This window comes from Sorex fumeus, unplaced genomic scaffold, assembly GCF_029834395.1.
Source record: "Sorex fumeus unplaced genomic scaffold, SorFum_2.1 ptg000044l, whole genome shotgun sequence".
In the NCBI taxonomy this organism is placed as follows: Eukaryota; Metazoa; Chordata; class Mammalia; order Eulipotyphla; family Soricidae; genus Sorex; species Sorex fumeus.
This window is the reverse complement of record NW_026606101.1, coordinates 25,899,313-25,927,125: the sequence shown is the minus strand read 5'-3', so window position 1 is coordinate 25,927,125 and position 27,813 is coordinate 25,899,313. Positions and strand designations below refer to the sequence as shown.

At 35.4% G+C, this 27,813-nt stretch overlaps 1 protein-coding gene across 2 annotated transcripts in view; it reads right to left on the bottom strand.

The window, feature by feature from the left end:
- PLCB1 (phospholipase C beta 1) overlaps positions 1-27,813 on the bottom strand; it is a 787,019-nt gene that overhangs the window by 284,647 nt on the left and 474,559 nt on the right. For both annotated transcript variants that reach the window (XM_056121100.1, XM_056121101.1), the window contains exon 4: positions 3,860-3,997. In XM_056121100.1, coding sequence (XP_055977075.1) covers positions 3,860-3,997 — 138 coding nt within the window. The remainder of the gene's footprint in view (positions 1-3,859; positions 3,998-27,813) is intronic.

Genomic DNA, 27,813 nt, shown 5'->3' with positions numbered 1-27,813 from the left:
AATTACAGAATTCCCCCTTTCTTTTCTGATACACTGTCCTGCACTGAAGTTATTACAGAACTGCTTAGCTTTGTAGAGCTTCTTATCTATAACCTTTAAGCTGGTTTCTGATTTACCGGGGTAAATCTTTGAGACTGTGTCTGCTCCAGAATAGAACTGATGAATGAACAGAGGGTAAATGGGGAAGTATATCAGCATCCCTCACTGTGGGAGGATATCGATTTGTCACCGACTGGAACAAGCTCTTGGAGCCAAAGCCTCTTCTAGATTGTAGAAATTACAGGGAAAATATATGTTGACTTATACCTAAACTGAACATCAAGTAAGTGAGGTGTGTAAACTGTACTTGAGGTAGTAGTCCAGGTTCAACATTCAGGTCCAGGATATGTCATGGGATGGACAGAGATAGGGTTAAGATTACAGGACCCTGGTGGTTAAAAGACACTCATGGAGAGTAGAGATTGGCATCATGGGTGGTTTTCAAGAAACAGTCCTGAAGAGAACTGGAAAATAGTCTGGTAATTTGGAGAGTATTTCCAAGGAGTCTTAGTAAAGTCTTCACTCTATTCTTTGTTTGGAGACTGTAATGTAGGGCTGTACTGATCCTGTAGGTAAGGATTAAACCATTGTAGTTTCCTTTACTTATACTTTCAACCTTGCCATGGGCCATGCAGCTGTAATGGAATGTTTCTGGAAATTAAGGGTAGGAGAATAAGGTTTGGCTGAAAACATTAACCATTTCCTTGAGACTCCTAAGACAGTTCAAGGCATCTTATGCAGAGGAACTGCAGGCCAGGATTTCCAAGAGTAGAAATGCGAATGTGTCCATTGATTCTTGGGATCAGAACCAGGAAAGAAAGATTCAAAGGGCAAATATGAAAAATAAAAAAAAATTTATTTCTCAGGCACAGTAAAGGGAAATGCCCAAGCAGTAATCAGGGCAAGTTGATCTTTGTACAACCAAAGGATTATCAATTCATGATGGTATGGTGCTCATAATAAAATATATGGTCATTTTTTAGTTGCAAGACATACTACATTTTTAGTACTATGACTGAGAAAAAATTTAAAGGCAGACTTAACTTTGTAAGTTCTGCTTACAAAAGGAGTCATTTCTCTCAAAGAATAGATTAGGAATTCAATTTCAAGTGATTGGGGAAAGAAAAGAGCATGAAAATATTAAACAAAATGTTTAGAAATGATTGTTTTATTAAAACATTTTAATGACGTAAGAGAGTTCTCAGAACTCTTTTCTGGTTAGATTGAGCAATTTCAGTTCTTAGATTTCTCTAAGCACCTCATGAAAGAGTTATCTTCCACACTTACTCTCTCTCTTCTCTTATTTTGCCATAGAGTTGCCCAACTGATACATTTACTTAATGGTTTGTTTCCTTCAAAATGCTCATTCTGAGCATTCCTGAAAGCTTTACCTCTACTATTGGAATTGTGGTTATCTCAGAGAAGGCTCCCAACAAAGTGTGCTAAACGTTCAAAACTTGCAACCACTGATAAAATGCTACTTAGGCTTAGCAGTGCTGGGGCCACACCTGTGGTGCTCCTAAAAAATCCACATATGGCAGTTCTCAGTGTCTATGTAATGTCAGAGATTGGAGTTGGAGGCTTTTGTGCATGCCACACACGTTCTCTAGGCTTTTGAGCTGTCTCACTGGCTGGCTCCTGGTGACTTCTTGATTATGATTGTATTTGGGAAAGATGTATTTAAAATTTTAAAAATATTTAGCTTTTTATCTGTACCCATCCGATCTGTATCAATATACTGCAAAATGAAGTCTAAACAATTCAAAAGGTTGTCAATAGAACAGCAAAGTGATAATGATTACAAAGTACAACACTGTCACCAATATATTTTATTGAACTGAAGTCTCTCTAAACATATCTGATACTGTAGAAGCAAATGGGTTCCTCTTCTCTTAAAGAGAGAAAATTGTTCATATTGGGTACTAGGGAGTAGTTTCTGAAGACTTCTGAATAGTGGGCAGTTTTTTCATCCCAGTGGACAAATATATAAATGTCAAACATCAATTTCTACTATAATGACTAACAAATCAGAGGTCAGATAAGTTCATGTAATGTAGCTCAGAAAGTGATCTCAGTTTCAAGCATTAAAGACTGTTAGATTAGAACCAGAAAAACAATAACGACAGGTAGGATGCTTCACTTGCACAAGGCCAAATTAGGTTCAATCCCTTGCATCTCACATGATCCTTTGAGTTCTATCATGCATGATTCCTGAGTGCAGAGAGGAGTAGACCTTTAGTATCACTGGGTGTGGCCACCAAAGCAACAAATAAAAACTGAGAGAGATAAATACAGATAGATATAGATATAGATATAGATATAGATATAGATATAGATATACCCCTGGGGAGAGGGAGTCTGGTAAACTGGTGATGATTGTAGTGTTGGAATTATGCTTAGGAAACCATTATTGATATTAATGTAAACAACAAAATCTCAATCAATATATAAAACCAAAATATTCTTAGATTACAATGTCCCAACATTGAACACTGGACATGATGTGGCCTCAGATTACATAATTTGTGACCTGAGATGTGAGATATTCTATTAGAGCACAGATATGAAATGCAAGCTTCAATCATTGTTAATCATTTTATGCAGAAATTTCTGAAAAACAGTTTAAAAGCTGTGTCCTTGTCTAAGGGTAAGAATATTATCCTATACACCAAGGCATCTGTGAATTATTTTCCACTTGTGTCTCCCTTTTGTTTGAGAAATGCAACATAGATGAGCATTGCCAGAACTCTTCAGAGTAGTTATCCATTTGATTATGAATTAATAAGTTTTTGAAAGGTCAAGAACCTAGTATGTTATCAACTCTTTAATGGAAATTTATGTCTCATTTATCTTTCTAATACTGACCTGAATAAAAATGTTTATTACCATTTAATTTTTATATTTACCTGTTTGTCATTTTGTAGCTTCATATTTTGTGGTAAGTACCACATCCATGAATAGAAATGAAGAAGGTGAGAAGTTGAAAAGGAGATGGGCTGGAAATTGTATAAGGTACAGCCAAGAAGAATGGACTGGAAGAAGATTTATTTTTATTTTCATTTGGGGGGATTTGGAAGCCATACTCCAGTTGTGTCAGGCCTCAATCCTGGGGGTGTTCGGGGAACCACACAGAGTATCAAAGATCAAACTTCAGTTGCCTACATGCAAAACAAGTCCCTTATCCTCTGTACTATCTCTCCAGACCCTAAGCCGAGATTTTACCTATATTTTTCTTTACAAAGAAATTATATCAAATGCCTTATTCCTAATGAAATGCCCTTCACAATTTTAAGCAGATGCCATTCTTAAAAGTGTTTGAATTAATATTTGTAATTGGCACATAGATTTATGAATAAGATTTAAGTAGTCATCAAATGCAATAAAAACTCAATCTTTCAAATAGAGGAGGAAAGCAAGAAGAGGAGCAAAGGACGTAATGGAAGGAATAAGGATCAAGGGCCTTGGGTAGACAGGTGATTTGAGAGATTGGTATTGCTATATATGTAAATCACAGACTCAATATCACTGTAATCATGATACCTAAACTACAACCACGGAACTTTAAAATGTGCCTGGCAAGATGGCAGGTAGAGGGATAGTGAGAAGGTGTGGGAGAGAGCATAGGAACTAAGGTGGCAGGGAGCTGATGCCGGTGGGGGGGGTTGGTGTTGCAATATTATATGCCTAAGACTGGTCTATCAATAACTTTCTAAATCACGGCTCTTATATTCTTAAAAATGCAGTATTTCATACACATTATGCAATGGTATAAAGATTCAAATCGAGATTGACAAGTTTCAGAAGTTTCAATCCACTATACCTTGGCTACTTCCTCTTGGAAAGCCACCAGGTTCAAATGCGAGATGTTCACCAAGTCAGGTCCATACACCACTGTTATCATGCGATGTTCCAGCCGCCCGATGTTCCCGACATCCAAAAGTTCACGTAATTTGGGATCCTGAATAAGAAATTTGGGTGAGAATAAAAACTTAGTCTATAATGAAAACTTTAATCATGATAACAAAATCTCAAAGGAATTAGGGTGTGGATCATCTCAAAAACAAAATTGCTTTTTGTTCTCACTAGAAAATTGCACACACTGAAATACTTGGCCCCACAATAACCCCAAGAAATGAAATAAATTGGCCAAATGAGGTGCAGAATATGTTTTTTCTTCATATGGTTCTAATGACATTTAGTTAATTCAAATAAGTCAATGATAAAGATTTTAATAAAACTTCTATATAATATTTTTAAAAGCTTAGCTCATAAGAAAAGAAAGTATAATAATGTCTATTAGGTAAAGTATGGGATGATATTAATCAAATATATGATATACATTTATACCTTAGAAAGTTTTAGGGATCTAATGGAAAGCATGGTAATAAAAATCAAAATCATTGCACTGTATACTTAAATTATGCTAAGATCACAGATCTTAAATGTTATCACCATAAAAAAAAGAAATGGGGGTGGGCAGAGATAGTTGAGTGGCAGGCATGCAGCCCACCTGGGTTTTCTCTCTGACACTTTGTATGGACACCTGAGCCCTGCCAGGCATGAACCCTGGTTGTGGAACCAAGAGTAAGTCCTGGGTACCACGAAGTATCGTCTCAAATATCATGTTCCCCCACCAAAGAAAAAGTAAATGGTAATTATGTAATATGATGGAGATATAAGGTAATGATAGTTATTATTTTATACATACATAAAGGTAAAATCAAAACAATATTCTACATAGATTACATTATATTTTATGTCTGTTACATCTCAATAAAGCTGAATTAAAAACCTTATGTTCCCCACAGAAGGCTAGGTGAGTTCTGCAGTCATTCGGTAACAAATTTTTGTGTACCACAATTGTCCCTTCATTTCACTCAACAATCCTTTCATCACTTATTTAAATAAAAATTATCATATCTTTTCTTAAATCTTGGATATATTAACATAATGAAGGCGATTCTCACAACATCAATGTCAGTTCAGTGCCAAGTAGGACAGGTAAACTTTTTTCTCAATATATATGGTTCTAATGAGCATTACTTCAGGTCAGTTCATGGACCTTCTCCCACATTAAGTACTAGTATAAAAAGATAATCTGCTAAAGGGAGCAAAATGGCAATATCACCCATGAATATCTTTACTTTTTTTTCTTTTTGGGGTCACACCCAGCCATGCCCAGCGGTTGCTCCTGGTTCTGCACTCAGGATCTACCTCTGGCGGTGCTTTGGGGACCATATGGGATGAAGGGAATCGAACCCTGGTCGACCACATGCAAGGCAAAAGCCCTACCCACTATGCTATGGGTCCAGCCCCAACCCATGAACATTTTAATTTAAATTCGAGCCTCAGAAAATATGGAGATTTGACCAAAGAAAACTTCTGTGGTCTTTTTCCAGAGCAAATTCCATGCTTTGGAAATTATAAAAGAGCATCCTACGGAGATGAAGTCCTGGTGGTGAAAAGAGTTCAAAACCTTCTGAATTCAAAGACCCAAACAGAACTCAGTCAGTTTGATTGAATTAAAAGTTCTAATTCAAGGACAGATCTAGATTTAATCCCAGGCTAGGTATTGAAAAAATTACCGGTCCATGAAGAAAGTTAACATCAAATCTATCACTTCACAAATTTGCAACCAGTATCTGAAAAAGTCATGAACTTTTATTTTTATTTACTTAGGACATGACGAATTAGGTTGACTAGTCTGATCTATTTTGAGCTCTTTATATATAGCATCTTACAAAGATAGAGAAGATTTATAAAACCAAGAAAGAAAAGAAATGAAAATCTTTCAAGTTGAGCTATTTGACTTGGTGTCATTAAATCTCTTTAGTTAATGAAACTTTTCCCCTCTCCTTTGCTGCATGATGGGAAACATTTTCAGGTAAGCTATGAAAAGAGAAATTCCGGTTTCAAAGCTGTGCCCAATATAACTGAAACCTAAACTCTGCTAACAAGTTGAGTTCTTAGTGAGTGCACCATGCTCTTAAAAAGATTAAATGCAATCACAAAACATCAATTTTTGTGACCTACAAATGGAAAGAAATACAGTGAAAATTTAATAAACGATAATAACAAAAAGGGAATTCTTAGTAGTCTGGAATTAAAGATGAAAGGAGAATGTTCAGGAAGAATGAACTTCTTTGTGAAGACTAATTAATGAACAATACCAGCTACTCTGTAAAATGATTAACTGCATCATGGATTTTGAACACTTGTTGAGGCAAGGTCAGAAGGGGAAATAGATTTAATCAGTATGTAATTTTTATATGCTTGAAAAATAAGAATGGTCCTCTAAAATCCACTGAAATTTATAAACCACAAGTTATATATCACTGATTAGAGTCCACCAATATTTTTTCTTCTATAATATTAAATGTAAAACTTATTTGGAAATAAAGACTCTGTATACTTTGAGCATTTTCCTGTCACCATTAGGATTTATTTTTTTCTCCTAAGAATCTTATTTTCTCTCCCAATTGTCATGCCCAATTCTCTTGTCCATTTCAAACACTTTAGCTTGCTTATTAAAGAGGGGACCTTTTCAGGATACAGGCCTAGGTTTTTTCTCAGGGAGTTCACTTATGCAGGCCATAAAATACAGAAACTCGAAACACGTAGAGATTATCTAGAAGAATTATCTTGAAGAATATCTAGAAGAATATCAGTAAAAAAATCCTGGAAAAAGGCTTCTGAGTCCCACTGTTTCTAGTGACAGGCTTAGAGATGGTTAACAGGAATTTGTAAGAAAGATGACCAATTTTTTGTCACATCTGTTAATAATTGTTTTTCCCAAATAGTTGTTGTTTATATACATGCTGAAAATAAAACACCACTGGTGTTTAAATAATTAAAACAAAGTATTTAGAATTGATATCTGGAACAAGGAGACATATAGTAGGTGGCAAATAATAGGATGATTTCATCTCAAGGGTATGTAAATAATGATTCATTATATAATTTGTTCTTCAACTTGTATGGTGAACATGAGTATGATAAATAAAAAAATGATTGCTGAACATCAACTGGAGGAACAATTATATTTGAGTATATTTTAATAGAAATATTATTTTAAATAAAACTCAATATAACAATCACTGACATTTTTAGTAATGTCCTTTATTGATGATGAATATAATAACTTTTAAATTAAACTTTGCTTTATTTTTCACTATTAATCATTTTTCTCTTCAACCTATTTCACTTTTATCAATACCAAAGATGGTTATGACAGAATTCTCTTTTTTAAGACATGACTTTTCTTCACTTGTATCATAAGGTTTCTCATTTCAAGCACAGTTTTCTAAGTCAATGTGGTGATTTCAAATATTATTTTTCAATATTCAGCATAATGATATGTGAGGGATACAGAGAACTAAATATTTGTGCTATTAAGTACCAAAAGTTTCCCTCAGTAGATTTGAGCACAAGAAACTCTCAGTCTAACCAAAGGATGGCAAACCCGGAAGAATAAATAGCAAAGGCACAGATTTTTGGACAATATTATATGTAAGAGAAATATAATGGAAATATATATCTTAAAAATGGATGTTATTGGGATATCTGTCTCAGGTGTAAGGATAAGGATATGAGTGACTGTATTACAAAATCAAACACCAATAACAAAATTCAACAATTTTTATAAAACCACTCCCCCCATTCAAATCTACTAGGAATTTTATATCCGAGGGTTTTTCTTCTTTCTGTTGTGGTTGTTTGTTTTTAGGTAATACCTAGCAATACTCAGGGGATTCACATGCAATGCGCAAATCTAACTAAGGCAGACTACATGCAAACAAGAAGTTCCTTAACCCCTGTACTATCTGACCAGCCAAAGCGTTTTTCATTAATTGAAACTTCTGATCAATTTTCAAGGAAGAATTTTCCTCTTCAGATTACTGCTAGACTCAAACATGTCTTGATCACTGCGATTGTAGCATTCCTTGAAATTTTTGCAAAGAAAACAGCACCTTTAAAAATCTACTAAAACACTAAAAATTTTTCAGTTTTTTTTTTCTGTAGGATAACATTAAAGAACATAGTTTGTGGTGGGGGTAGGGGGTAGGGAATTAACAGGCAAGGCTAATTTGGAATTTCTTATTTTCATTAAACTGTCACTCTGGGTCAGCTTCCCTAGTGAATATCTATCCTGGTTATGTCTTCACTGTTGGGATTAACTAGAAAAATGAAGAACCTTAGAAGATTTAATTTGATTCCACATTTAAAGTTAAATCCTAGATCTCTCTAGTCCCAAAAGAGTTACAACACAGTCATAGAATAAACCTAGCTTCTCACAATCATCAGGATTCATGATTAAATTAGCACAAAGAAAGTCAAATTGCTCAAGTTAATGATTCTCATCTCTAGATAATAGACCACTAGTGAAAATAAAGACTATTCAGCACTAGAGACCAAAGAAGTCCATTAGTGCATGTGTTATTATTGTATTGTAAGGTTAAAATCATTAGAAATTTATGAAAGCAATGAATGTAAGTTAAATAATAATTATTAAAAGGTGCCAATTTCAATCCTCTTTCCTTAATGTAACTTTTAAAGAAAAGCTATTGCATTTTAGATAACCACTAAGTAATATGTTCTTTCAAGGCACTGAGATTCTGTTTTTTGGCCCTGATATATACTTAGTACAGAAAAGAAATATATTAATCCCCCAATATGATATTTTATCTCAGGTTTACTGAATGATTTGAATGTTTTGTTAAGTTTATTCCTAGAACTGCATGAAACACTTTCAGTCTGAATTTTCATTATAGTGATGGAATTCATTTATAAGAAGCAAGTATATAAAATCATATAATTTATATAGCAAGTATATATTCATTAACAATCAGTTCAACCATAAAAAATGAAAGGGACAGATTTCTTATTATAACATAAGGGACAGTCCTATGGTTGAATCTGGCCTGGGTAATACTATTTTTTTATTAACAGATTTGCCAAACGGTGCTGGCACGGAGTGGGTGGGAATGAGAACTTGGGAACCACTCCTGGAGATGCTTACCAGGTAGTACAATCCTGACAACTTCTTGGACCTGGCAGTGCACAGGGGTCATGCTTTCATGCTGGGGATCAAACTCAGGGACCAGAACTTTGAAGTCAAGACAAATTATTCTAATGCCTTATTCATATTTTGTATCAAATAAAATATATGAACATTTTGATTCTTAATACATATCAATAACTTTTCTTGGAATCAATACTTATTCTCCCAGGTGATTTTGAAGTGCTCTCTCTCTCTCAATATCTTCTGCCCAACCTTGACTCAATATAATAATGAATGAAATTCTATTCTACAGGATCAACCATTAGTTTAAGCAGCTCACACATGCAATAAGTCTTATCTTAAGATAAATCACTGGATGCTTTCGATGACTTTGACTCTGAAAACTGTTGTTATGAACATTTCCCTTTAGAAAGGAGAATAACTGATGGCTATTACTTGGCATATGGGCTGGAGCAATAGTACAGCGGGTAAGGGTGTGTGCCTTGCACGCAGCTGACCTGAGTTCGATTCCTCCATCCCTCTTGGAGAGCCCGGCAAGCTACTGAGAGTATCCTCCCTTCCCAGCAGAGCCTGGCAAACTCTCCATGGTGTATTGTAACAAGTCACAATGGAGACGTTACTGGTGCCCACTTGAGCAAATTGATGAACAATGGGAGGACAGTACTACAGTACTGCTTGGTATATCTTCCTTTCAAGATGGATGATGAAGGTCTTTGAATATTTTTTCAGCTATTTCTTTGAGATCATGGAAATTGAGAGAGAACAAGGTAACCAATTTGGGTAAATACTGGAAATAAATGAAGTGAAAGATCATTGCCCTTCACATACAGAGTAATATTAAAATGAGATAATTTACATGTGTTTTGAATACAGTAGTAATGATTTTTTAAAAAAATTTATTAGTGAAACACCAGGAGGTACAGTTGTAAACTTACAAATTTTTGTGCTTGGGTTTCAGTTATACAATGACCGAGTACCCATCCCTCCACCAGTGCGCATTCTCCACCACCAATGATCCCAGTATTCCTCCCACCCACCACCAACCCCCACCATCCTACCCCGCCTCTGTGGTAGGGCATTCCCTTTTGTTCTCTCTCTCCTTTTGGGTGTTGTAGTTTTCAAAAGAGGCATTGAGTGGTGATCATGTTTGGTCTATAGTCTTACAGTAGTAATGATTTTAGACTCTTTACTCCTGGACATTTGGCATACAGGTCAAGAAATTTATTGGTAGAAAAAAAACATAGTTGATTTTTGGGGATGTATCTTCATCCCAAAGAAAGTGAATGTCAGAAGTGATCCCTGAGCACATAGTCAAGATTAAGCCCTCAGCACCACCAGGTGACCCCCAAAATAAAATTTTAAAAAATCAAAGCCACCTAAACTTATATGAATTTATAGAAAACTTTGATGCAGCTGTCCTAAAAATATTTTTATTTATCCATGAGCATATTCATGCAGCTAAAATTTGGTTATTCCTCTCTGGTTGTAGGGAAAAACACAACATTGAAGGAGAATCTCCAAAGTGCATTCCAGCGGTTAATTAAAAATATAACTGTTTGAGTTTTTTCTTCTCTTCTTGAAGCTCAGATTATAGTTTAATAAGAATTTCAAAATCAGAGTTGATAGAAAGCAAAGATGAAGGGGTATTAAGTCATACTGTAAGCAATTAGTCAGGCTGACACTTAACAAGTAAAAAGAAAATTGAAATAAAGTGCCCAGCTTTCTAAGAACAAGTTAATCCCGGAATATGGTGATACCCAAGACACTTTCAGAGCTGAAACTGTAATGTCTACTTTGAGAATTTGCAACGCTGGAGTTAGGTTTTTAGTTCTAGTGCACATTTACAGGATGCTTTCTGGGTGCAACAGAATCTAATGTGACTCACAGACCTACCTAGGGATATATAAGCTATTTGGATGTGACTGACGCCAGGAAGCATAATTGGGAGTTTAAAAAAGAGAAGAGGAGGGGGAAAAACGTAAGAATGAATGTGTCAAAGAATGATTTACCACTTTGGGTGACTGAGGCTCAATCTAATCTGTATTCATATACAAACCAGCCTGTCATTGGCAGAGAAGAGAGCCTCCTTTGGTGTATGGTCTCCCTGCATTTCCACAACCCAGATCATAAAATGTTTTCAAGACTTTATGGAAACCCTGTGGGGGTGCAGGGTGGGGGAGGGGGCGGTGGTATTTGAGTGTGCTGGAATTGCATTAGGAAGTGACAATAAGATATAAGAAAACTGTGTCCTGATGTAGATTAATCTTCATATGCCCTATGCGATCCATGGTTGAAGAAATTTCATCAGGTGGCAAGGAGATTTAGATTCTCAAAGGCACATCTCTTTATAAAAATAATAAATAATAACTACAACAAATTTTTCCAATTTGTATATGGAACGCATCATACTAATGGTTCCCTATCACCTCCATCTTTTTGCTATTCAACAAACACTGAGAGGCAGCTGTTTATCTACCCTCAGATTTACAAATGAGAGCTTTGTGTTTTAGTGAAGTAACTTAATTTGTTCAATTGTTATAAAGTCAAAGTTATGGCATTGTTATATATACAATTTGATGGGGTTCCTATAAAAATACTGTGACTAGGTCAAATATCAGTGTAATCAAATAAATGAGTACCTGCCAAAGTTAAGTAGTGATGTTATTGCCAATTTGTTAAAATTCAGAAGAACCAAATGTAAAAATTAAAGTAAGAAAGAAATATGGTCTAATAACATATCTTGCTCTCTTAAGAAAGAACAGAAGCAAAGTGGTCAAAGTGAATTCATGTTTGAAGTTATTTTTACTCAAGTGAAGTGCATGAAATACATAGGACTTTTAGTTCAATGGGAAAAGTAGGTTCCTCTTCATAATCTAATCAGTATTCATCAAATATGAATATACCTCTTTAACAAATTGTGCTGGCAAAACTGGACGGCTACATGCAAAAAAATGGGCTCAGAACTCTGCCTAACATCATGTACAAAAGTAAGATCAAAATGGATTAAAGACCTCAACATCAGACTGGAAACCATAAGGTACATTGAAGACAAAGTTGTCAAAACCCTCCATGACATTGAAGCTAATGGTATCTTCAAAGATGTCACGCCACTGGCCGAGCAAGTGAAAACAGAGATAGATAAATGGGACTATCTTAAACTAAGAAGCTTCTGCACCTCAAAAGAAACAGTGTCCAAAATACAAAGACAGTCTACAGAATGGGAAAGGATATTCACTGAATACACATCTGACAAGGGATTGATATCAAGGATATATAAAGTACTGGTTGAACTCCACAAGAAGAAAACATTCAACCCCATAAAAATGGGGCAATAAAATGAACAGAAACTTTTCCATTTGCCTTTTAATTACTAAAATATGAAGTCAAATCAAAACCACAATAAAAATGAACATCGTACTTATTAATGGCTATCATCAAAATGGCTTGAAATTTAGGGTTAGTGAAGAGGTAGAGAAGAAGGAAAGGTTGTGCACTATTGTGTGGAATGTAAACTGGTGCAGTCACTATGAAAACATGCAATGACTCCTCAAAACATTCAAATGTAAGGGCTGAAGAGATAGTACAATCAAGTTCATGCCCTGCACACCATGAATCCCAGTTTAATCCCTTGTTAATTTATTTTAAAATTTCCTTTCTTGTTTGATTTACTTCATTGGTCCCTAGATACATTTTATTGTCCTCTGTTCTCAAGTATCATTTTACTTTTTTTCTCTCTCTCCCATCTTTTCCACCCCTACTGAAAGTTTTCCTAAGACTACTTCCCTTTGCAATCTGGTAAACTAGGTGTTTTTACATCATCCAAAGATAACAACATTTAGTATGTGGGATGCCTGAGGACATATTATAGGTCACCCAGTTTCATATCACCCAGTTTCATATCACAAGAACCTAACTACCTGATTTTTTCACTACTCAAGTCCTCTCATTTAATTATTCAAATAATTTCTGTATGATTAATTTAAATTAAACACAATGTGAAGGATTTGATAAATGGCAACATATTTATCAAGTGTCAGAGGACACACACACATTTTCCTTAGCTTCCTCCAAATTTTTCCACTCAATACCTTTTGGTGAAATATTGTTTAGGAAATATTGGAAGACTTGCTCACAATATCATTTAGCATTGTGGATTAATTACTATTTTTTCAAACAATTGATATGGAGGTTTTCCATGGAGCATCCTTCCCCTCCCCTCTCCCCCCCAATGGATCTCAGCCAACTGGCCTGGTGGTTCACTGCAAGGGCTCAGACCCCATATGATGCTGCTCAGATTCCACAGTGTTAGCCATATCCAAGTCACTCCAGTGCTGTGATGCTGAGGAGACTCCAGGGCTACACCCAGTGATGCTCAGGGTACCCATCTGGGTCTGCATATGCACAGTAACTGCTGTAGTATCCTGACCCCTCATTGTGGAATGATTTACACACACACACACACACACACACACACACACTCACACATAAAAGGATTGCACTCAACCATAAATAGTTTGCGTCATGTCATGCCTGTGCATGTGTAGGATATTCAAATAAAAAGTCATTCCCAAATCAGTCAAACAAAACAACCTCACCCCATCAGCCCTGAATGGTAGTAATTACTGATTTCCATGGATTAAATATTTCTACCATAGCCAATTTCAAACTACTCAATGACATCACTGGATTCAGAAGTGAAAAATGCTATAATATCTGACAGCATTTCATTAAATAGATATACAGCCATAACTAGCTCAGAGATCATAGATATCCACAAAACATAACAAAACATTAGAAAATTAAGTGGTTTGAATATTTATTTTCAAAATAAAGTTATAATTCATTAAGTAATAAATAATACATTAATTCTTTTTAAATGATTGTATTTAAACACTACACTACACTTGATCTTAGCCAAAAAAGCGGGAGCGATAGCACAGTGGGTAGGGCATATTCCTTGCACGCGGCAAACCTGGGTTCGATTCCTCCATCCCTCTCAGAGAGCCCGGGCAAGCTACCGAGAGTATCCCGCCCGCACAGCAGAGCCTGGCAAGCTCCCTGTGGCACATTCGACAGCCAAAAAGAGTAACAATGAGTCTCACAATGGAGAAACTACGGGTGCCTGCTCAAGTAAATCGATGAACAACAGGAAGACAGTGATACAATGCAGTGCTATTTTTATATAATTCAACAGACTTTATGACTTTATTTCCATCATCTATGCTAGTACTGTGCTCATAAATGAAGTAGTCTTTGCATTAATTTTCTAAAATCTTGTAGAGCAGAAAATACACAGACATATTAGACACTTTAGAATTATGGGATTAACATTTGGCAATGTAAAAGATAAAAGATAAACATATTGTGTTTAGGAAAGCAAAAATTATGATCGAGAAATATAGTTAGTTTTCCACCAGAGAAAACTTGAATAAACATACCTATTAAGTATTGCAAACCATAATGCCCCGAAGTGGACAGGAAGAGTGATGAGAGAAAGAGGGAGAGAGACAGAGAGAGAGAAAGACAGAGAGACAGAGAGACAGAGAGAAGTTGCCTACAATAGAGAGACAGGCTGGAGGGATGGAGGGGGAGATATTGGTGGTGGGAAATGTACACTGGTGGGGGGGGGGTAGGTGTTGGAACACTGTATGACTGAAACCCAACCATGATCAGCTCTGTAACTCTTTATCACACAGTGACTCAAAAATTAAAATTAAAAGAACCTCTACATACATGGATACTGCAAATGAATTGTTCTTGAAATACCAAAAGAAAAACTAAGAAACATTACAAAAGTAGTTCAGTGAGTCACCAACTATTTCCTTTACACCATATTTGGCCTATAAAATTTTCTCTAGTCCCTGTTACTAGTTCTCCTGGTAATCATATACCCCCCAAACATTGTTTATATAGAGGATCTAGAGGTTATAAACATCTGGAAGTCATGTTTTCTGAATTAAGAAATTCATGTTTTTCATTATTAAAATAAAATATTTTTAACTCCTTATTTTCTGTTTCTTGAAAGCCAATTTTTGTTAGTTTTTTGGGCCATACCTGGTGATGCCCAAAGATTACTCCTGGCTTTGTGCTCTAGAGTCATTCCTACTGGTGCTCAGGGGTCCATGTAGAACTGGGGATTGAACCAGGGTGGTTGTGTGTCTTAGTTTGTGTGTAAGGCAAGTGTCATAATATCTACATTATCTTTCCATTCCAAAATTAAATCTTAGCATAGGAGACTTCTAAGATTTTCAGATAGTTGACTGATATATAGGTAAGATGTCAGGAATAAACTCATTACAACAAAATCCTTTGTTGGTGAATCTTTAAAAACACCAATTGAATTTTTACCTAATGTAAGAAATATTAAGACAAAAGCTTAAGTTTATCAAAGTCAAAATATTTCTGTGCATTTTATGACAAAGAATTAAAGTCAAAGAGCAACAAGGTCCATTTTGCGTGCATCTTAATTTTTTTCTTTTTTTTAATTGTGAGAGAGCACAAATGCAGTAACACAAATGAAATCATAAATGTTGCAGTAGATGCAGGTCCTGCCACAGTTCACACACCTGAGGTAGATTTCAGAGGGCAGAGGGAAGCCATGAAGGACAGCGCCTGGCAGTGTGAGCCGTTCCGACATGAAACACTGCAGGATCCAATCTGGGGCTTCCCTTTATGTGGGTGCCCAACTTCACAATGCTCTACATCACTAATCATCAGGAAAAAGCAAATCTAAACAACAACGAGATATCATCTCACACAACAGAGACTGGCACACATTCAAAAGAATAAGAACAAACAATGCTGGTGCGGATGCAGGGGAAAAGGGACTCTTGATCAATGTTGGTGAGAATGCTGACTGGTTTAGCCTTTTTGTAAAACAATATGGGCGTGACTCAAAAAACTAGAAATTGAGCTTCCAGATGACCCAGCATTGTCACTTCTGGGAATATACGCTGGGGGGTGCAAAATAACCCAGCAGAAATGCCATCTGCACTTTTATATTCATTGTGGCACCATTCACAATTGACAGAATCTAGAAATAACACAAGTGCCTGAGAACACAGAGCTGGTTAAAGAAACTAGGGTATATTTACACAATGGAATTTTATGTAGCTTTTAGGAAAAATAAAATCATGAAAGTTGCTTTATAAATGGATTGACAAGGAGAATATCATGCCAAGTGGAATAAGTCAGAAGGAAAGGGACAGACAAAATGATAGCACTCATTTGAGGTATATAAATAAAAACATAATATGAGACTAATACCCAAGGACAGTAGAAACATAGGCTAGGAGAATTGGTCCACAGTTGGAAGCTTGCCCCAAGTGGTGGGGGAGAAGGCAGTTGGGATAGAGAAGGGGCCATTACCACAATGATAATTGGAAACAATCACTCTGTATAAGAACTGAATGCTGAAAGTAGGTAAAGAAAAAACACTATAACTAGATCATGTACAGCTTTGCAACTGAGTATCTCAGTATCTCACTGGTGATTCAATTTAAAAAAAAAGTTGCAGTTGAGGTTTTCACATTTGGGAAATGGCAGGGATCAACACATCCAGAGAGCAATGCATAAACCTCACCCCAGGAACACATCAGTGATCATGGTATTTCCCCTGACAGGCAAGTATACATCTTTTTTTAAAAAATCTTTAAATCACACAAGTTTTACTTTAAAGTTTTTATTTAAATTTAATTAAAGTTGTCACCTAGATTGTTCAACAAACTAGCAAACAGCCTAACTGTCCCAGGCTGATCGATATTTACGCTGAAAACACTGTAGTCATCTCAGAATTAGGCAGGCAGCTTCCACTCCCTTATGGTAAACTCAGCAGACACCACACCACACCTGACCGCCTCTGACACACGAATGGACACAGCTTCACAGCTCCAGGAGTGTGCATCTGAATATATGGTCATGCGACACTTCCTCCAAATTTCATAGTACTAATAGCACAGCATATATGATGGAAAGCTGCATAAACGCCCAGCAAGCTCAATGAGCAAAACAATAATACAAGAGGGCTCAACCAGCACCACTCAGCTCAGTACATTCTCAATGACTGACAATAACATCATTGTGATATAGAACATTATCTTTTTATTTATCTATTTTAAGATAATTCTATTTCCATTCTGTTTTAACAAGAAATGTGAAGAAAAATTTTTTGTGCCTATTAAGGGGTGAAGCTTGGGGAAGGAGGTTGGAAACTGGGTAAAATTGGTAGAGAAAAGGTTACATTGGTGGTGAGACTGATGTTGGGACATTGTATCTTAAAACAACTGTATTGTAAACAACTTTGTAAATATTTTTAGACCAAATAGATAAGGTCTAAAGAGATAATAAAGTGGGTAAGGCATAAACAGCAAACCTAGATACTCAGTACCACATACAGGCCCGAGTCCAGCCAGAGTGATCCTGAGCACAGCGCCAGCAGTTAAGCTGAAGCACTGCCAGATCTGACCCCAAAACTCAAGGTACACATAAATATGGAAGCAGAGAGAAAGTAAGTAGGCGCAATGCTTGTCTTGTGTGCAGCATACTCCACTTCAATCCTCATCATCACACATCGTCCCCTGAAAACTGCAAGGGGTCACTTTAAGTGCAAAGCTAGGAATAGTTCCAGAGTATGGCTCATCACACATCACCACCATACACACATATAAAAAAGTAAAAATCAATTTAAATTTTCTCAGAAATACAGAACTTAGATGGATTTTTCTGGAATACCTAGAATATGGCATGTTCTTTGGTGTGTATAATTTACACATTTTAACTGTCACACTTCCAAAAACAAAACCTTAATTTTTATCATAATTAAGTTGACCCCAACCATCACACTGTGTACTCAAAAATCAAAACTGATGATAGGCATAAATACAAGAACTAATGCTACAAAGATCTTAGAAACAGAGACAAAAAGTCAGGATCTTGGGTTAGACAATGGTTTCTGGGTCACCAACAGCAAAGAAACAAATGAAAAGTAGATAAACTGAATTTCTTTAAAACTAAAAGCTTTGTGCTTCAAAGGACTCTATCAGAAATATAAAAACACCCAACAGAATGAGAGAAGATATTTTTCAAACTATATTTGTTAAGAAACTGATAAGACACACTGGCTGGTGAGAATGTGAAATGGTGCAGCCACTTTGGAAAACAACTGGACAATTTCTTAAAATGTTAAACACAGAGCAAGAGAGATAGCAAGAGAGATAGTGGGTTGAGCATATGCATTGCTTAGAATTGCCTGGAAACTTTAGCATTGCCTGAACCCCTGGCAACACAAGGAGTGATCCCAGAGCACATAAGCACAGAATAATGAATAGTCCCAAGAGACTACGAGATACGGGGTTCCCAAAACAAAAAAATAAATAAAACACAGTTACTACATGATCCAGTAATTCAATTTCTAGTTATATGCCCAAGAGAAACTAAACATGCCCCAACAAAAACATAAAAGCATAATTCATAAAATCTTAAAGCAAAGAAAAGTCAGATGTCCATCAAATGGTAAATGAAAAACAAAATCGGCTTTATCCTATATTAGAATTTTATATAGCAATTGAAAGAAACAGTGTGCTCTGAGATTCAACAACATTAGTGAATTACTGTTAATTCATTCATACCACCAGGTGATATTCAGTGCCGACTCTGAGAAGTTTTGGGGTTGAACCCGGTGCTCCTGCACTTGTAGCATGCTCTCCAGCACTTGAGCTATCTCTCTAACTTATACAGTTTAAATGATAAAAAACAAACTCTTTACACTAAAGGTAATCAGTAAAGCCCACGTCTTGAATGATTCTACTTACATTAAATCTTTGAAATAATCAAATACAATAATAAAGGTTATATTGGCACTCCAATGAGGGTATGTTGTAGCAACATCATAAGCCTAAAGCTTAAAGCTGAATACTATTTTAAATCATGATACTGCAATAAAATATTGATAAGGAAATAACAAAAAGATACAGAACCTGAAAACTGTTACACAGAACTGAGATTAACATAGGCAGGTTAGGGAGAGTAAAGGAAGCAATGAAATAAAGGGGGGGGGGGGGAAGCAGACATTCAGTGGGTGGATGTGGAGTTAAAATATTGTATGCCTGGAACCCTATCATTCATAGTATTGTAAATCATAGTGCCTCAAATAATATTTAAAAATATTTTTAAAAGTGTAATTTATAGTAGCAAAAAATCAGATGAATTGTTTCCAAGCTCTGTGAGAGACAGAAAATGACTGTGGTTGAGTACATAATTTTATGAAAAGAACGATGGGAATAACTGAAAATCACTGAATTGACTCAGTTTAGGAGTGTGATTATGGCCATGCATCCATGTTGTTCTAAAGTACTCGTAAACTGTCCCCAGGCTGTGACCGCCGCTGTCCCATGTATCAGAAGAAACAAGTGAATTATATAGTTCATTATTTATTTACTTTTTTGGAGAAAACTTTTCAATGTCTATGTTCTTAGAGGTGATTGTGTTACCTTGACCTAGTGATAGGTGGTGAACTGGAGAGAAAGAAGATTTTTAAAATAGCAGAGGCTGCTGGCTCAGTGTCTGGGTTCCAATTTATACAAGGGACAGCTTTGGACCTTAATTCTCTGGTTGAACTCCAGCTATTCTATTTATTCCAATGCTGGTAAGTTCCTAAACTCCTAGTTTCACTCTTATAGTAGAAACTACTGCTTTTTTTTTTAAACTTCAGACTTGTGCTGATCCACAATAACTGATAGCCACTACTTTCAAGACATAACGATAAAAACTGGGGGTGAGCTTCTTGTGGGAATGTATAATTAGAACTTAAGTCTCTGAAAATCAATAACCAAATCCCCTAGAGTCAGAACTGGTTTTGGTCACTTGACTCTCTCACCACATAAATGAATGAAAGTGGGGAGGAGTGTGGTGGAAGCTGGAAGAAAATATTGAAAAGTTTTTGTTATTTTTGTCAGGGTCTCAAAGCAAGGCTTAACTTACCCTAACTTCAAAATTTTCAGGAATGCTGGGATCAGATTTTTGGATCCCCTAAAAATATTAGGATGTCTTCATTTATATGTTACAAAACATTTTAGGAATGAACAGTATTATGAATGTCAGCCCCTATTGTTGTCGAAAACCTTAATGAACTATTTCTGCTTATTAATTTGTTTATTTGGGAGGTGGGCTGGACCAGATGCAGTGGTGCAGGGCTTATTCCTAGGTCTGTGCTCAGATATCACTCATGGCAGTGCTCAAGAAACCATGTGATGGACAGGAGATCAAACTGGTGCAGGTCTCCTGCATGGAAGACCCATAGTACTAACTCTCTGGTCCTGATACACCTGTATTTTAAATTCTGAACGTGTGAAAAAACCCCAGACATCAGTAACTTGGTGCAAGAAATCACAGTATAAATATAAATGTCAGTATATACTTTCTTGTAATGGTGTTCAACAATGTCACCTGGTGATATGAGGCTATCAAATTTAGGTGAGCATATAAAATGTGTTTTGAAGTGGAACAAATTTTTCTATGGGCATACCCTTTTATTTTAATCCAGAAATAACTATCAGCTCATTTTGAGGTCCATTTACCACAATAAGTAAAAGAGCAATTCTGTTCATCAACCCTGTGGCAGAGCCTAAAATATTGAAAAACTCCATAGCTCATTCTTAAACAAAGCTTTAATTTGCATATAATACTGGGTCCCAGGTTATTTGAAAATAGAAACTTTAAAATTAAGTGTATGGCTTAAGCTTTGTTCTATTTTGTTCTATTTTGAACGTGTATTTATGGAAGTATTTTATTAAGCAATATCATGCATGGGTGAAAGAGCACAGCATATATTAATTTAAGTATAAAATTTTATGGATATATATTCTAGTTTTTTTCATATTTATGTCTTAAATTTCTCCTCTCATATCAAGCCTATTCATTTTTACCGTCCTAAAATGGGAGAAGGTGATATAGTAAATAGGGATATTTGTTTCAGGGAAAACCCCACATAAGGGCTGCACACTCTCTGTCTGCTCTTTGTGTTATCTGAGCTAACACCTCTCCCCACAACGCCATGGAAAGCCAGAACCCAAATTGCAATCAAAAAGTGTAAGTCTTTGAGCTCAGTCATCAAAAAAAAAACAAGTAAAAACAATAACAACAAACCACATAAAATAACCGAGATAAAATAAGGAGGAGCCAGCCACACAAAAGCATTAAAGAAAAACTTAGGTTTTCCCAATGCCCTGTGGGAGAATATATTAGTTCATTCAGAAATATGAAATATCAGATAGGACAGAATACAGAAGATGCGCAGACAATGGTCTGTGTGAAGTAGGCGGGGTCCAAGAACTCCACTTAAAATCTTTTAGAAGTAGAGTTTAGATTTCTATTTGTAACCTGGAGGGAATTGATTAGATTTAATGCAGGAAGTGACATGGTTTGATTTATATTGCTGAAAATTCACTTCCTCTAGATGTACTAAAGTAGAAGCAGGGAGGCCAACAGGGTGACTGTTTCAAAATCTATTTCATGGTGTTCAGACTAATGTGAAATCAATGCAGGCAAAGTGAATGCACCCTGTTTGTAATTTGTACATGGAAGCAATAGGTCTTGTTGAGGCCTTTTCATATATATTAGCCAACTGAAAGATTGAATCTTCATTTTCATTTTTACAGGAGGCAACTTAGACACAAAGAAAGTTAATCAGTTCACTCAAATTTATATCATAGTCTTATAAACTTGTTTTTCCAAATCTATAGGAAAAACATGATTTTGTTCAATAGTGATTTAATATTAAAAATAATTTGTAAAAATTAATTTAGAAGCTTTTTGCCTTCTCAATCATAATCATAATGTTAGAATAAAGTTCAGCATAAATTGTAAAATTATGTTGATGAATCTACATGCAAGTTTCTCAAGAATAATCATTGGAACAGAACAATAGCTGTGAAAATAGGAATGGGAATTTAATTTGCTGGTAAAGCACTTATCTTTCATATGTATGACCCAACATTCAATCTCTGGTATCACAAACATTCTGATATCTCACACACACACAAAAAAACCATTACAATGTTAAACATAAACAAGATGTTGAAAGCAAAATTTAAGATAGTTCCATGAACTATAAAAGAAATTTGACAAAAAAATCTTGATGTTTTAGTATAAACAAAGCTAAAAAACAAAATAATGGAAAAATATCACTAAATCACAAGAGTAGCCATAAAAGGATGTCTGTCAGAGTAATAAGTGAAAAACTAGAAGCAATAGAATATTTAATCATGAGAAACTAATAAAGTAAATTGAGTTAATAAATTAGAATACTATGCAGGCAGACCTTAAACTGGTATTGACACTGTAGAATAACACTTCTTTTTTGGGTCACACTCTGTGGTGCACAGGGGTTGTTCCTAGCTCATGCGTTCAGGAATTACTCCTGGAGGAACTTGGGGGACCATATGGGACGCTTGGAGTCAACCCAGGTCGACTGCGTGTAAGGCAAAAGCCTTACCTACTGTGCTCCAGCCCTCAATAACACTTCCTGCCAAGAGATATATGGTATGAAAAGGCAAAAACAGACTTCTAAAACATATATGCTGTATTACTTAATGTACTTGATACATATATGTTGATACATCCAGAGAGACATATGAAATAACAGATACTTAGCAGTTTTAAGAAGACAGATGATTCTTAATATGATTTTTATGTATTTCAATATTCTATAATGTAACATACAACATTTTATAGCTTGGAAACACACCGCCGCATTATGCAATAAAATAAAATCTTAATTAAATTTTAATTTTAACACACATTTATGAATTTAAATTTTTTCATGTTTAATGAGCTTTCATAAGCACTATTTTGGGTGTTTTACTAAAAAATATCCTCAGTGAAACTTATAAGAAACTTATAAGTGAAACATTAGTAGCTATATATTCCATATCCACAAAGGAGAAAACCTAAGAACTTTGTGCTGCATAACTGCAAAGAGATTCTTAAGATCACAGTGCAAAAAATTATTTATTTCACAAGGAATACAATTCAACTCATATAATACAGTATGAACAAGCCCTCTTGAATTGTCTAAGAGAGGGAGAAGTGCCAGTAGACATTTCCTCAAATTTAATTTTAAATGCTTCTTTTTAAAAATTATCTCTCTAAAATTCCTTATGCAACAAAATGTGGTTTCACTTGAACAATTTATAGCTGAAAGCTGCTATTGTATTCAATCAGAATTTCTGATGAAAACTATCATGGTCAGCATTCAAGTCACAGTTTTATGAATACTCTAATTTAATGTAAACTTGGAAATTTTACTAACTGTGCAATTAAAGTATATCATAATATGTGTATAGAAAAATTAAAATTAGGATATAATAAAAATAAGAATATTTAGGGGTTAAACAAAAATCTGTAGTTTTACTGTCATATCTGGCATACAAAGCATTTTGGTCTCTAAGTGTGTTCTTTTCTCATTACTTATTTAAAAAAAACTTGGAAAAACTTCACATAAATTAACTAGTCCTTTAGTTTGAAGCTAATCAGCATCTGGTAAATTTACAGTGTTATACAACTATCACCTGCCTAGTTGAAAACATTTTCTAAACTCCCAAATAAAAACCATTGCCCATTATGATGAGCTGAAATGAATTTGATGTGCCCAAATAAAAGATTACCAGAAAAAAAAACTGTTACTTCTAAATGGTGAAATACTGGTTAATATCAGATCAAAACAATGATCTACAAAAGTAATTCTCACACATCTGATAGCACTAAATTACCCAGAGGGTTTTTGAAAATACATATTGCTAAGATCTAACCAGAGATTTTGATTTGTTATTGCAGGACCTGAGAAGTTACATTCCTTACAAGTTCTGCCAAAATGCTGGTGTCACTGGCCTAGGAACCACCTTTTGATAACCACTCATGTATGAATTCAAAAACAGAAGAACTGACAAGCACGGAGTTTGTGCTTAAGACTTCCACCTCTTAAGAGAGAGCAAATGGTCCATTTGAAGCAGATGGTGATGTTAATATCCAACAGCATAGACTATCCAAAAGGTTGTTTGAATTGCATCTTGAAGTCCCACATCAGGAAATGTGCAAATGTTAACCTGATTTTGGATGGGAGCCATTAAAAAAACCTTAAACATTGGGTTTAAGCATAGATTTAGACTGTGTACAGAATAAAGTCACTTGTTTCCTGAAATGCATTTAGTGATGAATTTTATTCATAGTCAATGAACACAAAAATAGATACGATGGAGAAGAAGGAAGCAAAGCATTCTGGAGCATTTTTATCTCAAAAACAATTTCTCTAGGGGGTCAAAATAAAGGTAGTAGTTAAATGTATCCTTCCCAGAGCACTTATTCAGATTTTTATAGACCTTTCCATTTCTATAGTTTTAGACTTAATACAATGCAGTTATCTTGTGACAGATATCAGGTAGCACTTTAATAGTAAGTTTTATATGTTTACTGTTTTTTTTAAAGAAAAGTGCACAAAGGACAAGCAAAACTTGATAAAAATTTCATGTTGCCATAAGAGACAACAGCGATTGAGGTGCTTATGTTGCATGTGGCTTTCCCTGACATGATCACCAGGACTGCATGTGATACCAGCGCTGCCAAGAGTGATCCTTGAGCACTTCCAGGTGTAGCAACAACCCCCTTAAACTCAAAACGATGAAAGTGCTAGATAACAGACCTCTAACAATGAATCTTTACTCTCTACTTACATCAGTTATTCATCAGGCCAGCATTTAAAAAAATTATGCGACTTGGAGAAAAATAGGAAAAGTTTTTATCTGAGACATCATCTTTTAACTATGATTTCAATTTCACTTAGTTACAAAAGTTAAGCTCTTCTTGTTTTTAATAAAAGGCCTATACTTGACAAGACTGTAATTAAAGTAGTTTAACTTACAGCATACAGCTTTCTAAATCATCAAGAACAATAGATTAAGAAGTGAACAATTAAGTATAATTTCAAATTCTCCTTTAAAATTCACTCCACTTGGCCTTTTAACAATGAAAGTTTTCCTGTTAATCTCTGACCTGAAAGCACTACTCTATCAATATTCTGAAGAATTTTACTGGGATTCATTTGGAATACATAACCTTTGGTTAATTGTCATGTATTACACATTTTGTAGACAAAATACATTTGGACAAAGATAAAGAAATCTATTCATATTAATTCACTGATGACATTCAGTGTTTAATTCAATTTTCAGAACTGATGATATTCCTGACATTTCACTAAGTCCATTTTAATTAATATCTCTACCCCTCTCTAAATATCATTTTGTATTTTATATGCCTGCTTTAAATTAAAGCAGTTTAACATCTGTTATAAAAGTTCCCTTTCTGGGATTTCCAAAATTCAACTCTGACATACATTGATTGAAAAAACAACTCCCAAACACATGGAATTGAACTCTCTCTCTCTCTCTCTGTCTCCCTCTCTCTCTCCCTTCCTCCCCTCCCTCCCTCCTCTCTTCTCTCTCTTTCCTTTTTGGGAATTATGGTTTGCAATACAGATATTGAAAGGTTATCATGCATATCCATTTGAACACTTATATAGCATTTTCTTATGACTACTAGAAAATTATACGTTGCTTCTGATTATCAGTTTTCAAAGTTGTCTTATCAGAGAATTAATTATCTAACTAAAATCTAAAACATGTGATACTCCATGTGAAAATGTGTTAGGTGACACTGTACATACACACATCAGTTGTCTTTCGGGGGTGGGTGGGACTACACCTAGTTGGTACTCAGTAGCTCTGTGCTCAGGGGGTTATGCCTGGTGTTGCTTGAGGTCCTATATGTGCAGTATCAGGGATCAAGTCCTGGAACATCAATATTATTAATCCTGGAAAACCTAGTCTCCAGGGAGATGAAAATGGCAATGGTGGTGGAAGGAAAGAGCACAAGAGATAGAAACAGAACTGTGAAAGTAAACACTGAAAATGCTTCCAGAGTGAGTCTTTACATGAGGAGAGATCATACCAGTTCACATTAGAAGGATTAGAAAAGTGTTACCTTTCAGACTTGGCTTGTCCATCAATGTCTAAAAACCTTCCAGCAAACATTGATTCCACCATATTACACAGGTATGATGAAAAATTGCTTAGAAATATTCTAAGTTAGGGATAAACAATCTGGGTGAGTCTAGTTTTGCCAAGTTCTAAACCACATAGGTGTGGGCTATTGTTCAAGGGTCCTTGCCATGTCTTCATCAATACAGGGGTCAGACAGAACTTATCTCAGAGGTTAATGGCTTAGCCTAAGTGCTTAGTACATAGTGGTTCATCAGAAGGGCTCAATTTGTTTTAGTTTTTAATGTCTTTTTATTTGGAGGTGGGAGGCTGCATACTCAGTGGTGCTCAGGGCTTAGTCCTGGCTCTGTATTCAGGGATCACTCCTGGTGGGCTCAGAGAAACCTGACGTGCATTGGATCAAATATGGTCAGCTGCATGCAAGGCAAAGTGCCCCATTTGCTGTGCTATCATTCTGGCTGCAGTTTTCAACATTGTTTTGTCAAGATGTCCTCTCTAACCTCACTTTGGTCATGCTTCCCCAATCCTCTAAATCACGATTTGGAAGTTCTCTTGTTCAGCCTGTCAAAGAAATGTCCGGCTCGGTTGTAGCAAGAATCTTGCTAAGTATAGATAACACCCCAACCACAATATATGATGAAATTCTTTATCTCTTACTCTTACTATCAATTCACCATGACTTGTCTTCATCAAGAATCCAGTCAGATCTGTTTAGTCAGCAATTTCTATGTTTTCCTTCTCCTAAATTTCCAACTACCAACCCTCCAACACTCTGTTCCTTGGTTCTTAATCCCCAACTTCGCTTCTGTGTTGAGAACAAAGCCCATTATATACTCGAGTCTTCTTTCCACATTGCAATATTTTTGAATAAAAACTGCACTTGCCATTTTAATGTCTGTCTGGTTCTGGTTTTCTTCACCACTGCTATATTTGCTATTATCATATTAAAACCTGTAGTTAGATCCATTTTTCACATTGAGTATCTCAACTCTGAGAAATGGATTAAAAACTAATTAAGAGTTTTCCCCCTTTCCCTTAATTTATTTGGTATATTTAGGTTACTACCCAACTCACTATATTTTGTACAAACTTATTAACTGCCTTTAATAAAAATACATTTTATTTTGTATCTGAATCAATTCACCAGCTTGAATGAAAATTCAGACACATCCTGAAGAAAGTGTTAAAGACTAGTATATGGGATTTAAAAATGCAAAACTCACCTTTTAACATGATTTGAAAACTAACAAATAATACTTTTAGGAAAACCTTTTAAGATTCCACTCTGGGTAAGAAATCTGCTTTCAAAGAATGATGCAGACAAGGACTTAGTATAAAGTAGGTATGACACACTTGGTTAAGGTTTTTATTTCAATAGAATTAATTGATTTACACTTATAAATTAATAAAGTATTTTAAAGTACTAAATTCATATGGGTATTATGAAGTTTAACTTTGTTTAACCATTGTTTTAACATTACTATTTTTGTTTGTTCCCTGAATACACAGACACAAAAAAAAAACACCATGAACTCTTACAAAATGCCCAAATATATATTATGTATAATATATAGGCATACTAAAAATAAGCTAGTCAACAGTATTTTTAGGCAGTTTCATTTTTCCAGAGATTGAATTTATTTAACAGGCACCAAGTGTGACACAAAATGTGGTTTGTGCATTAGCAGCACGGTAGCTTTTGGG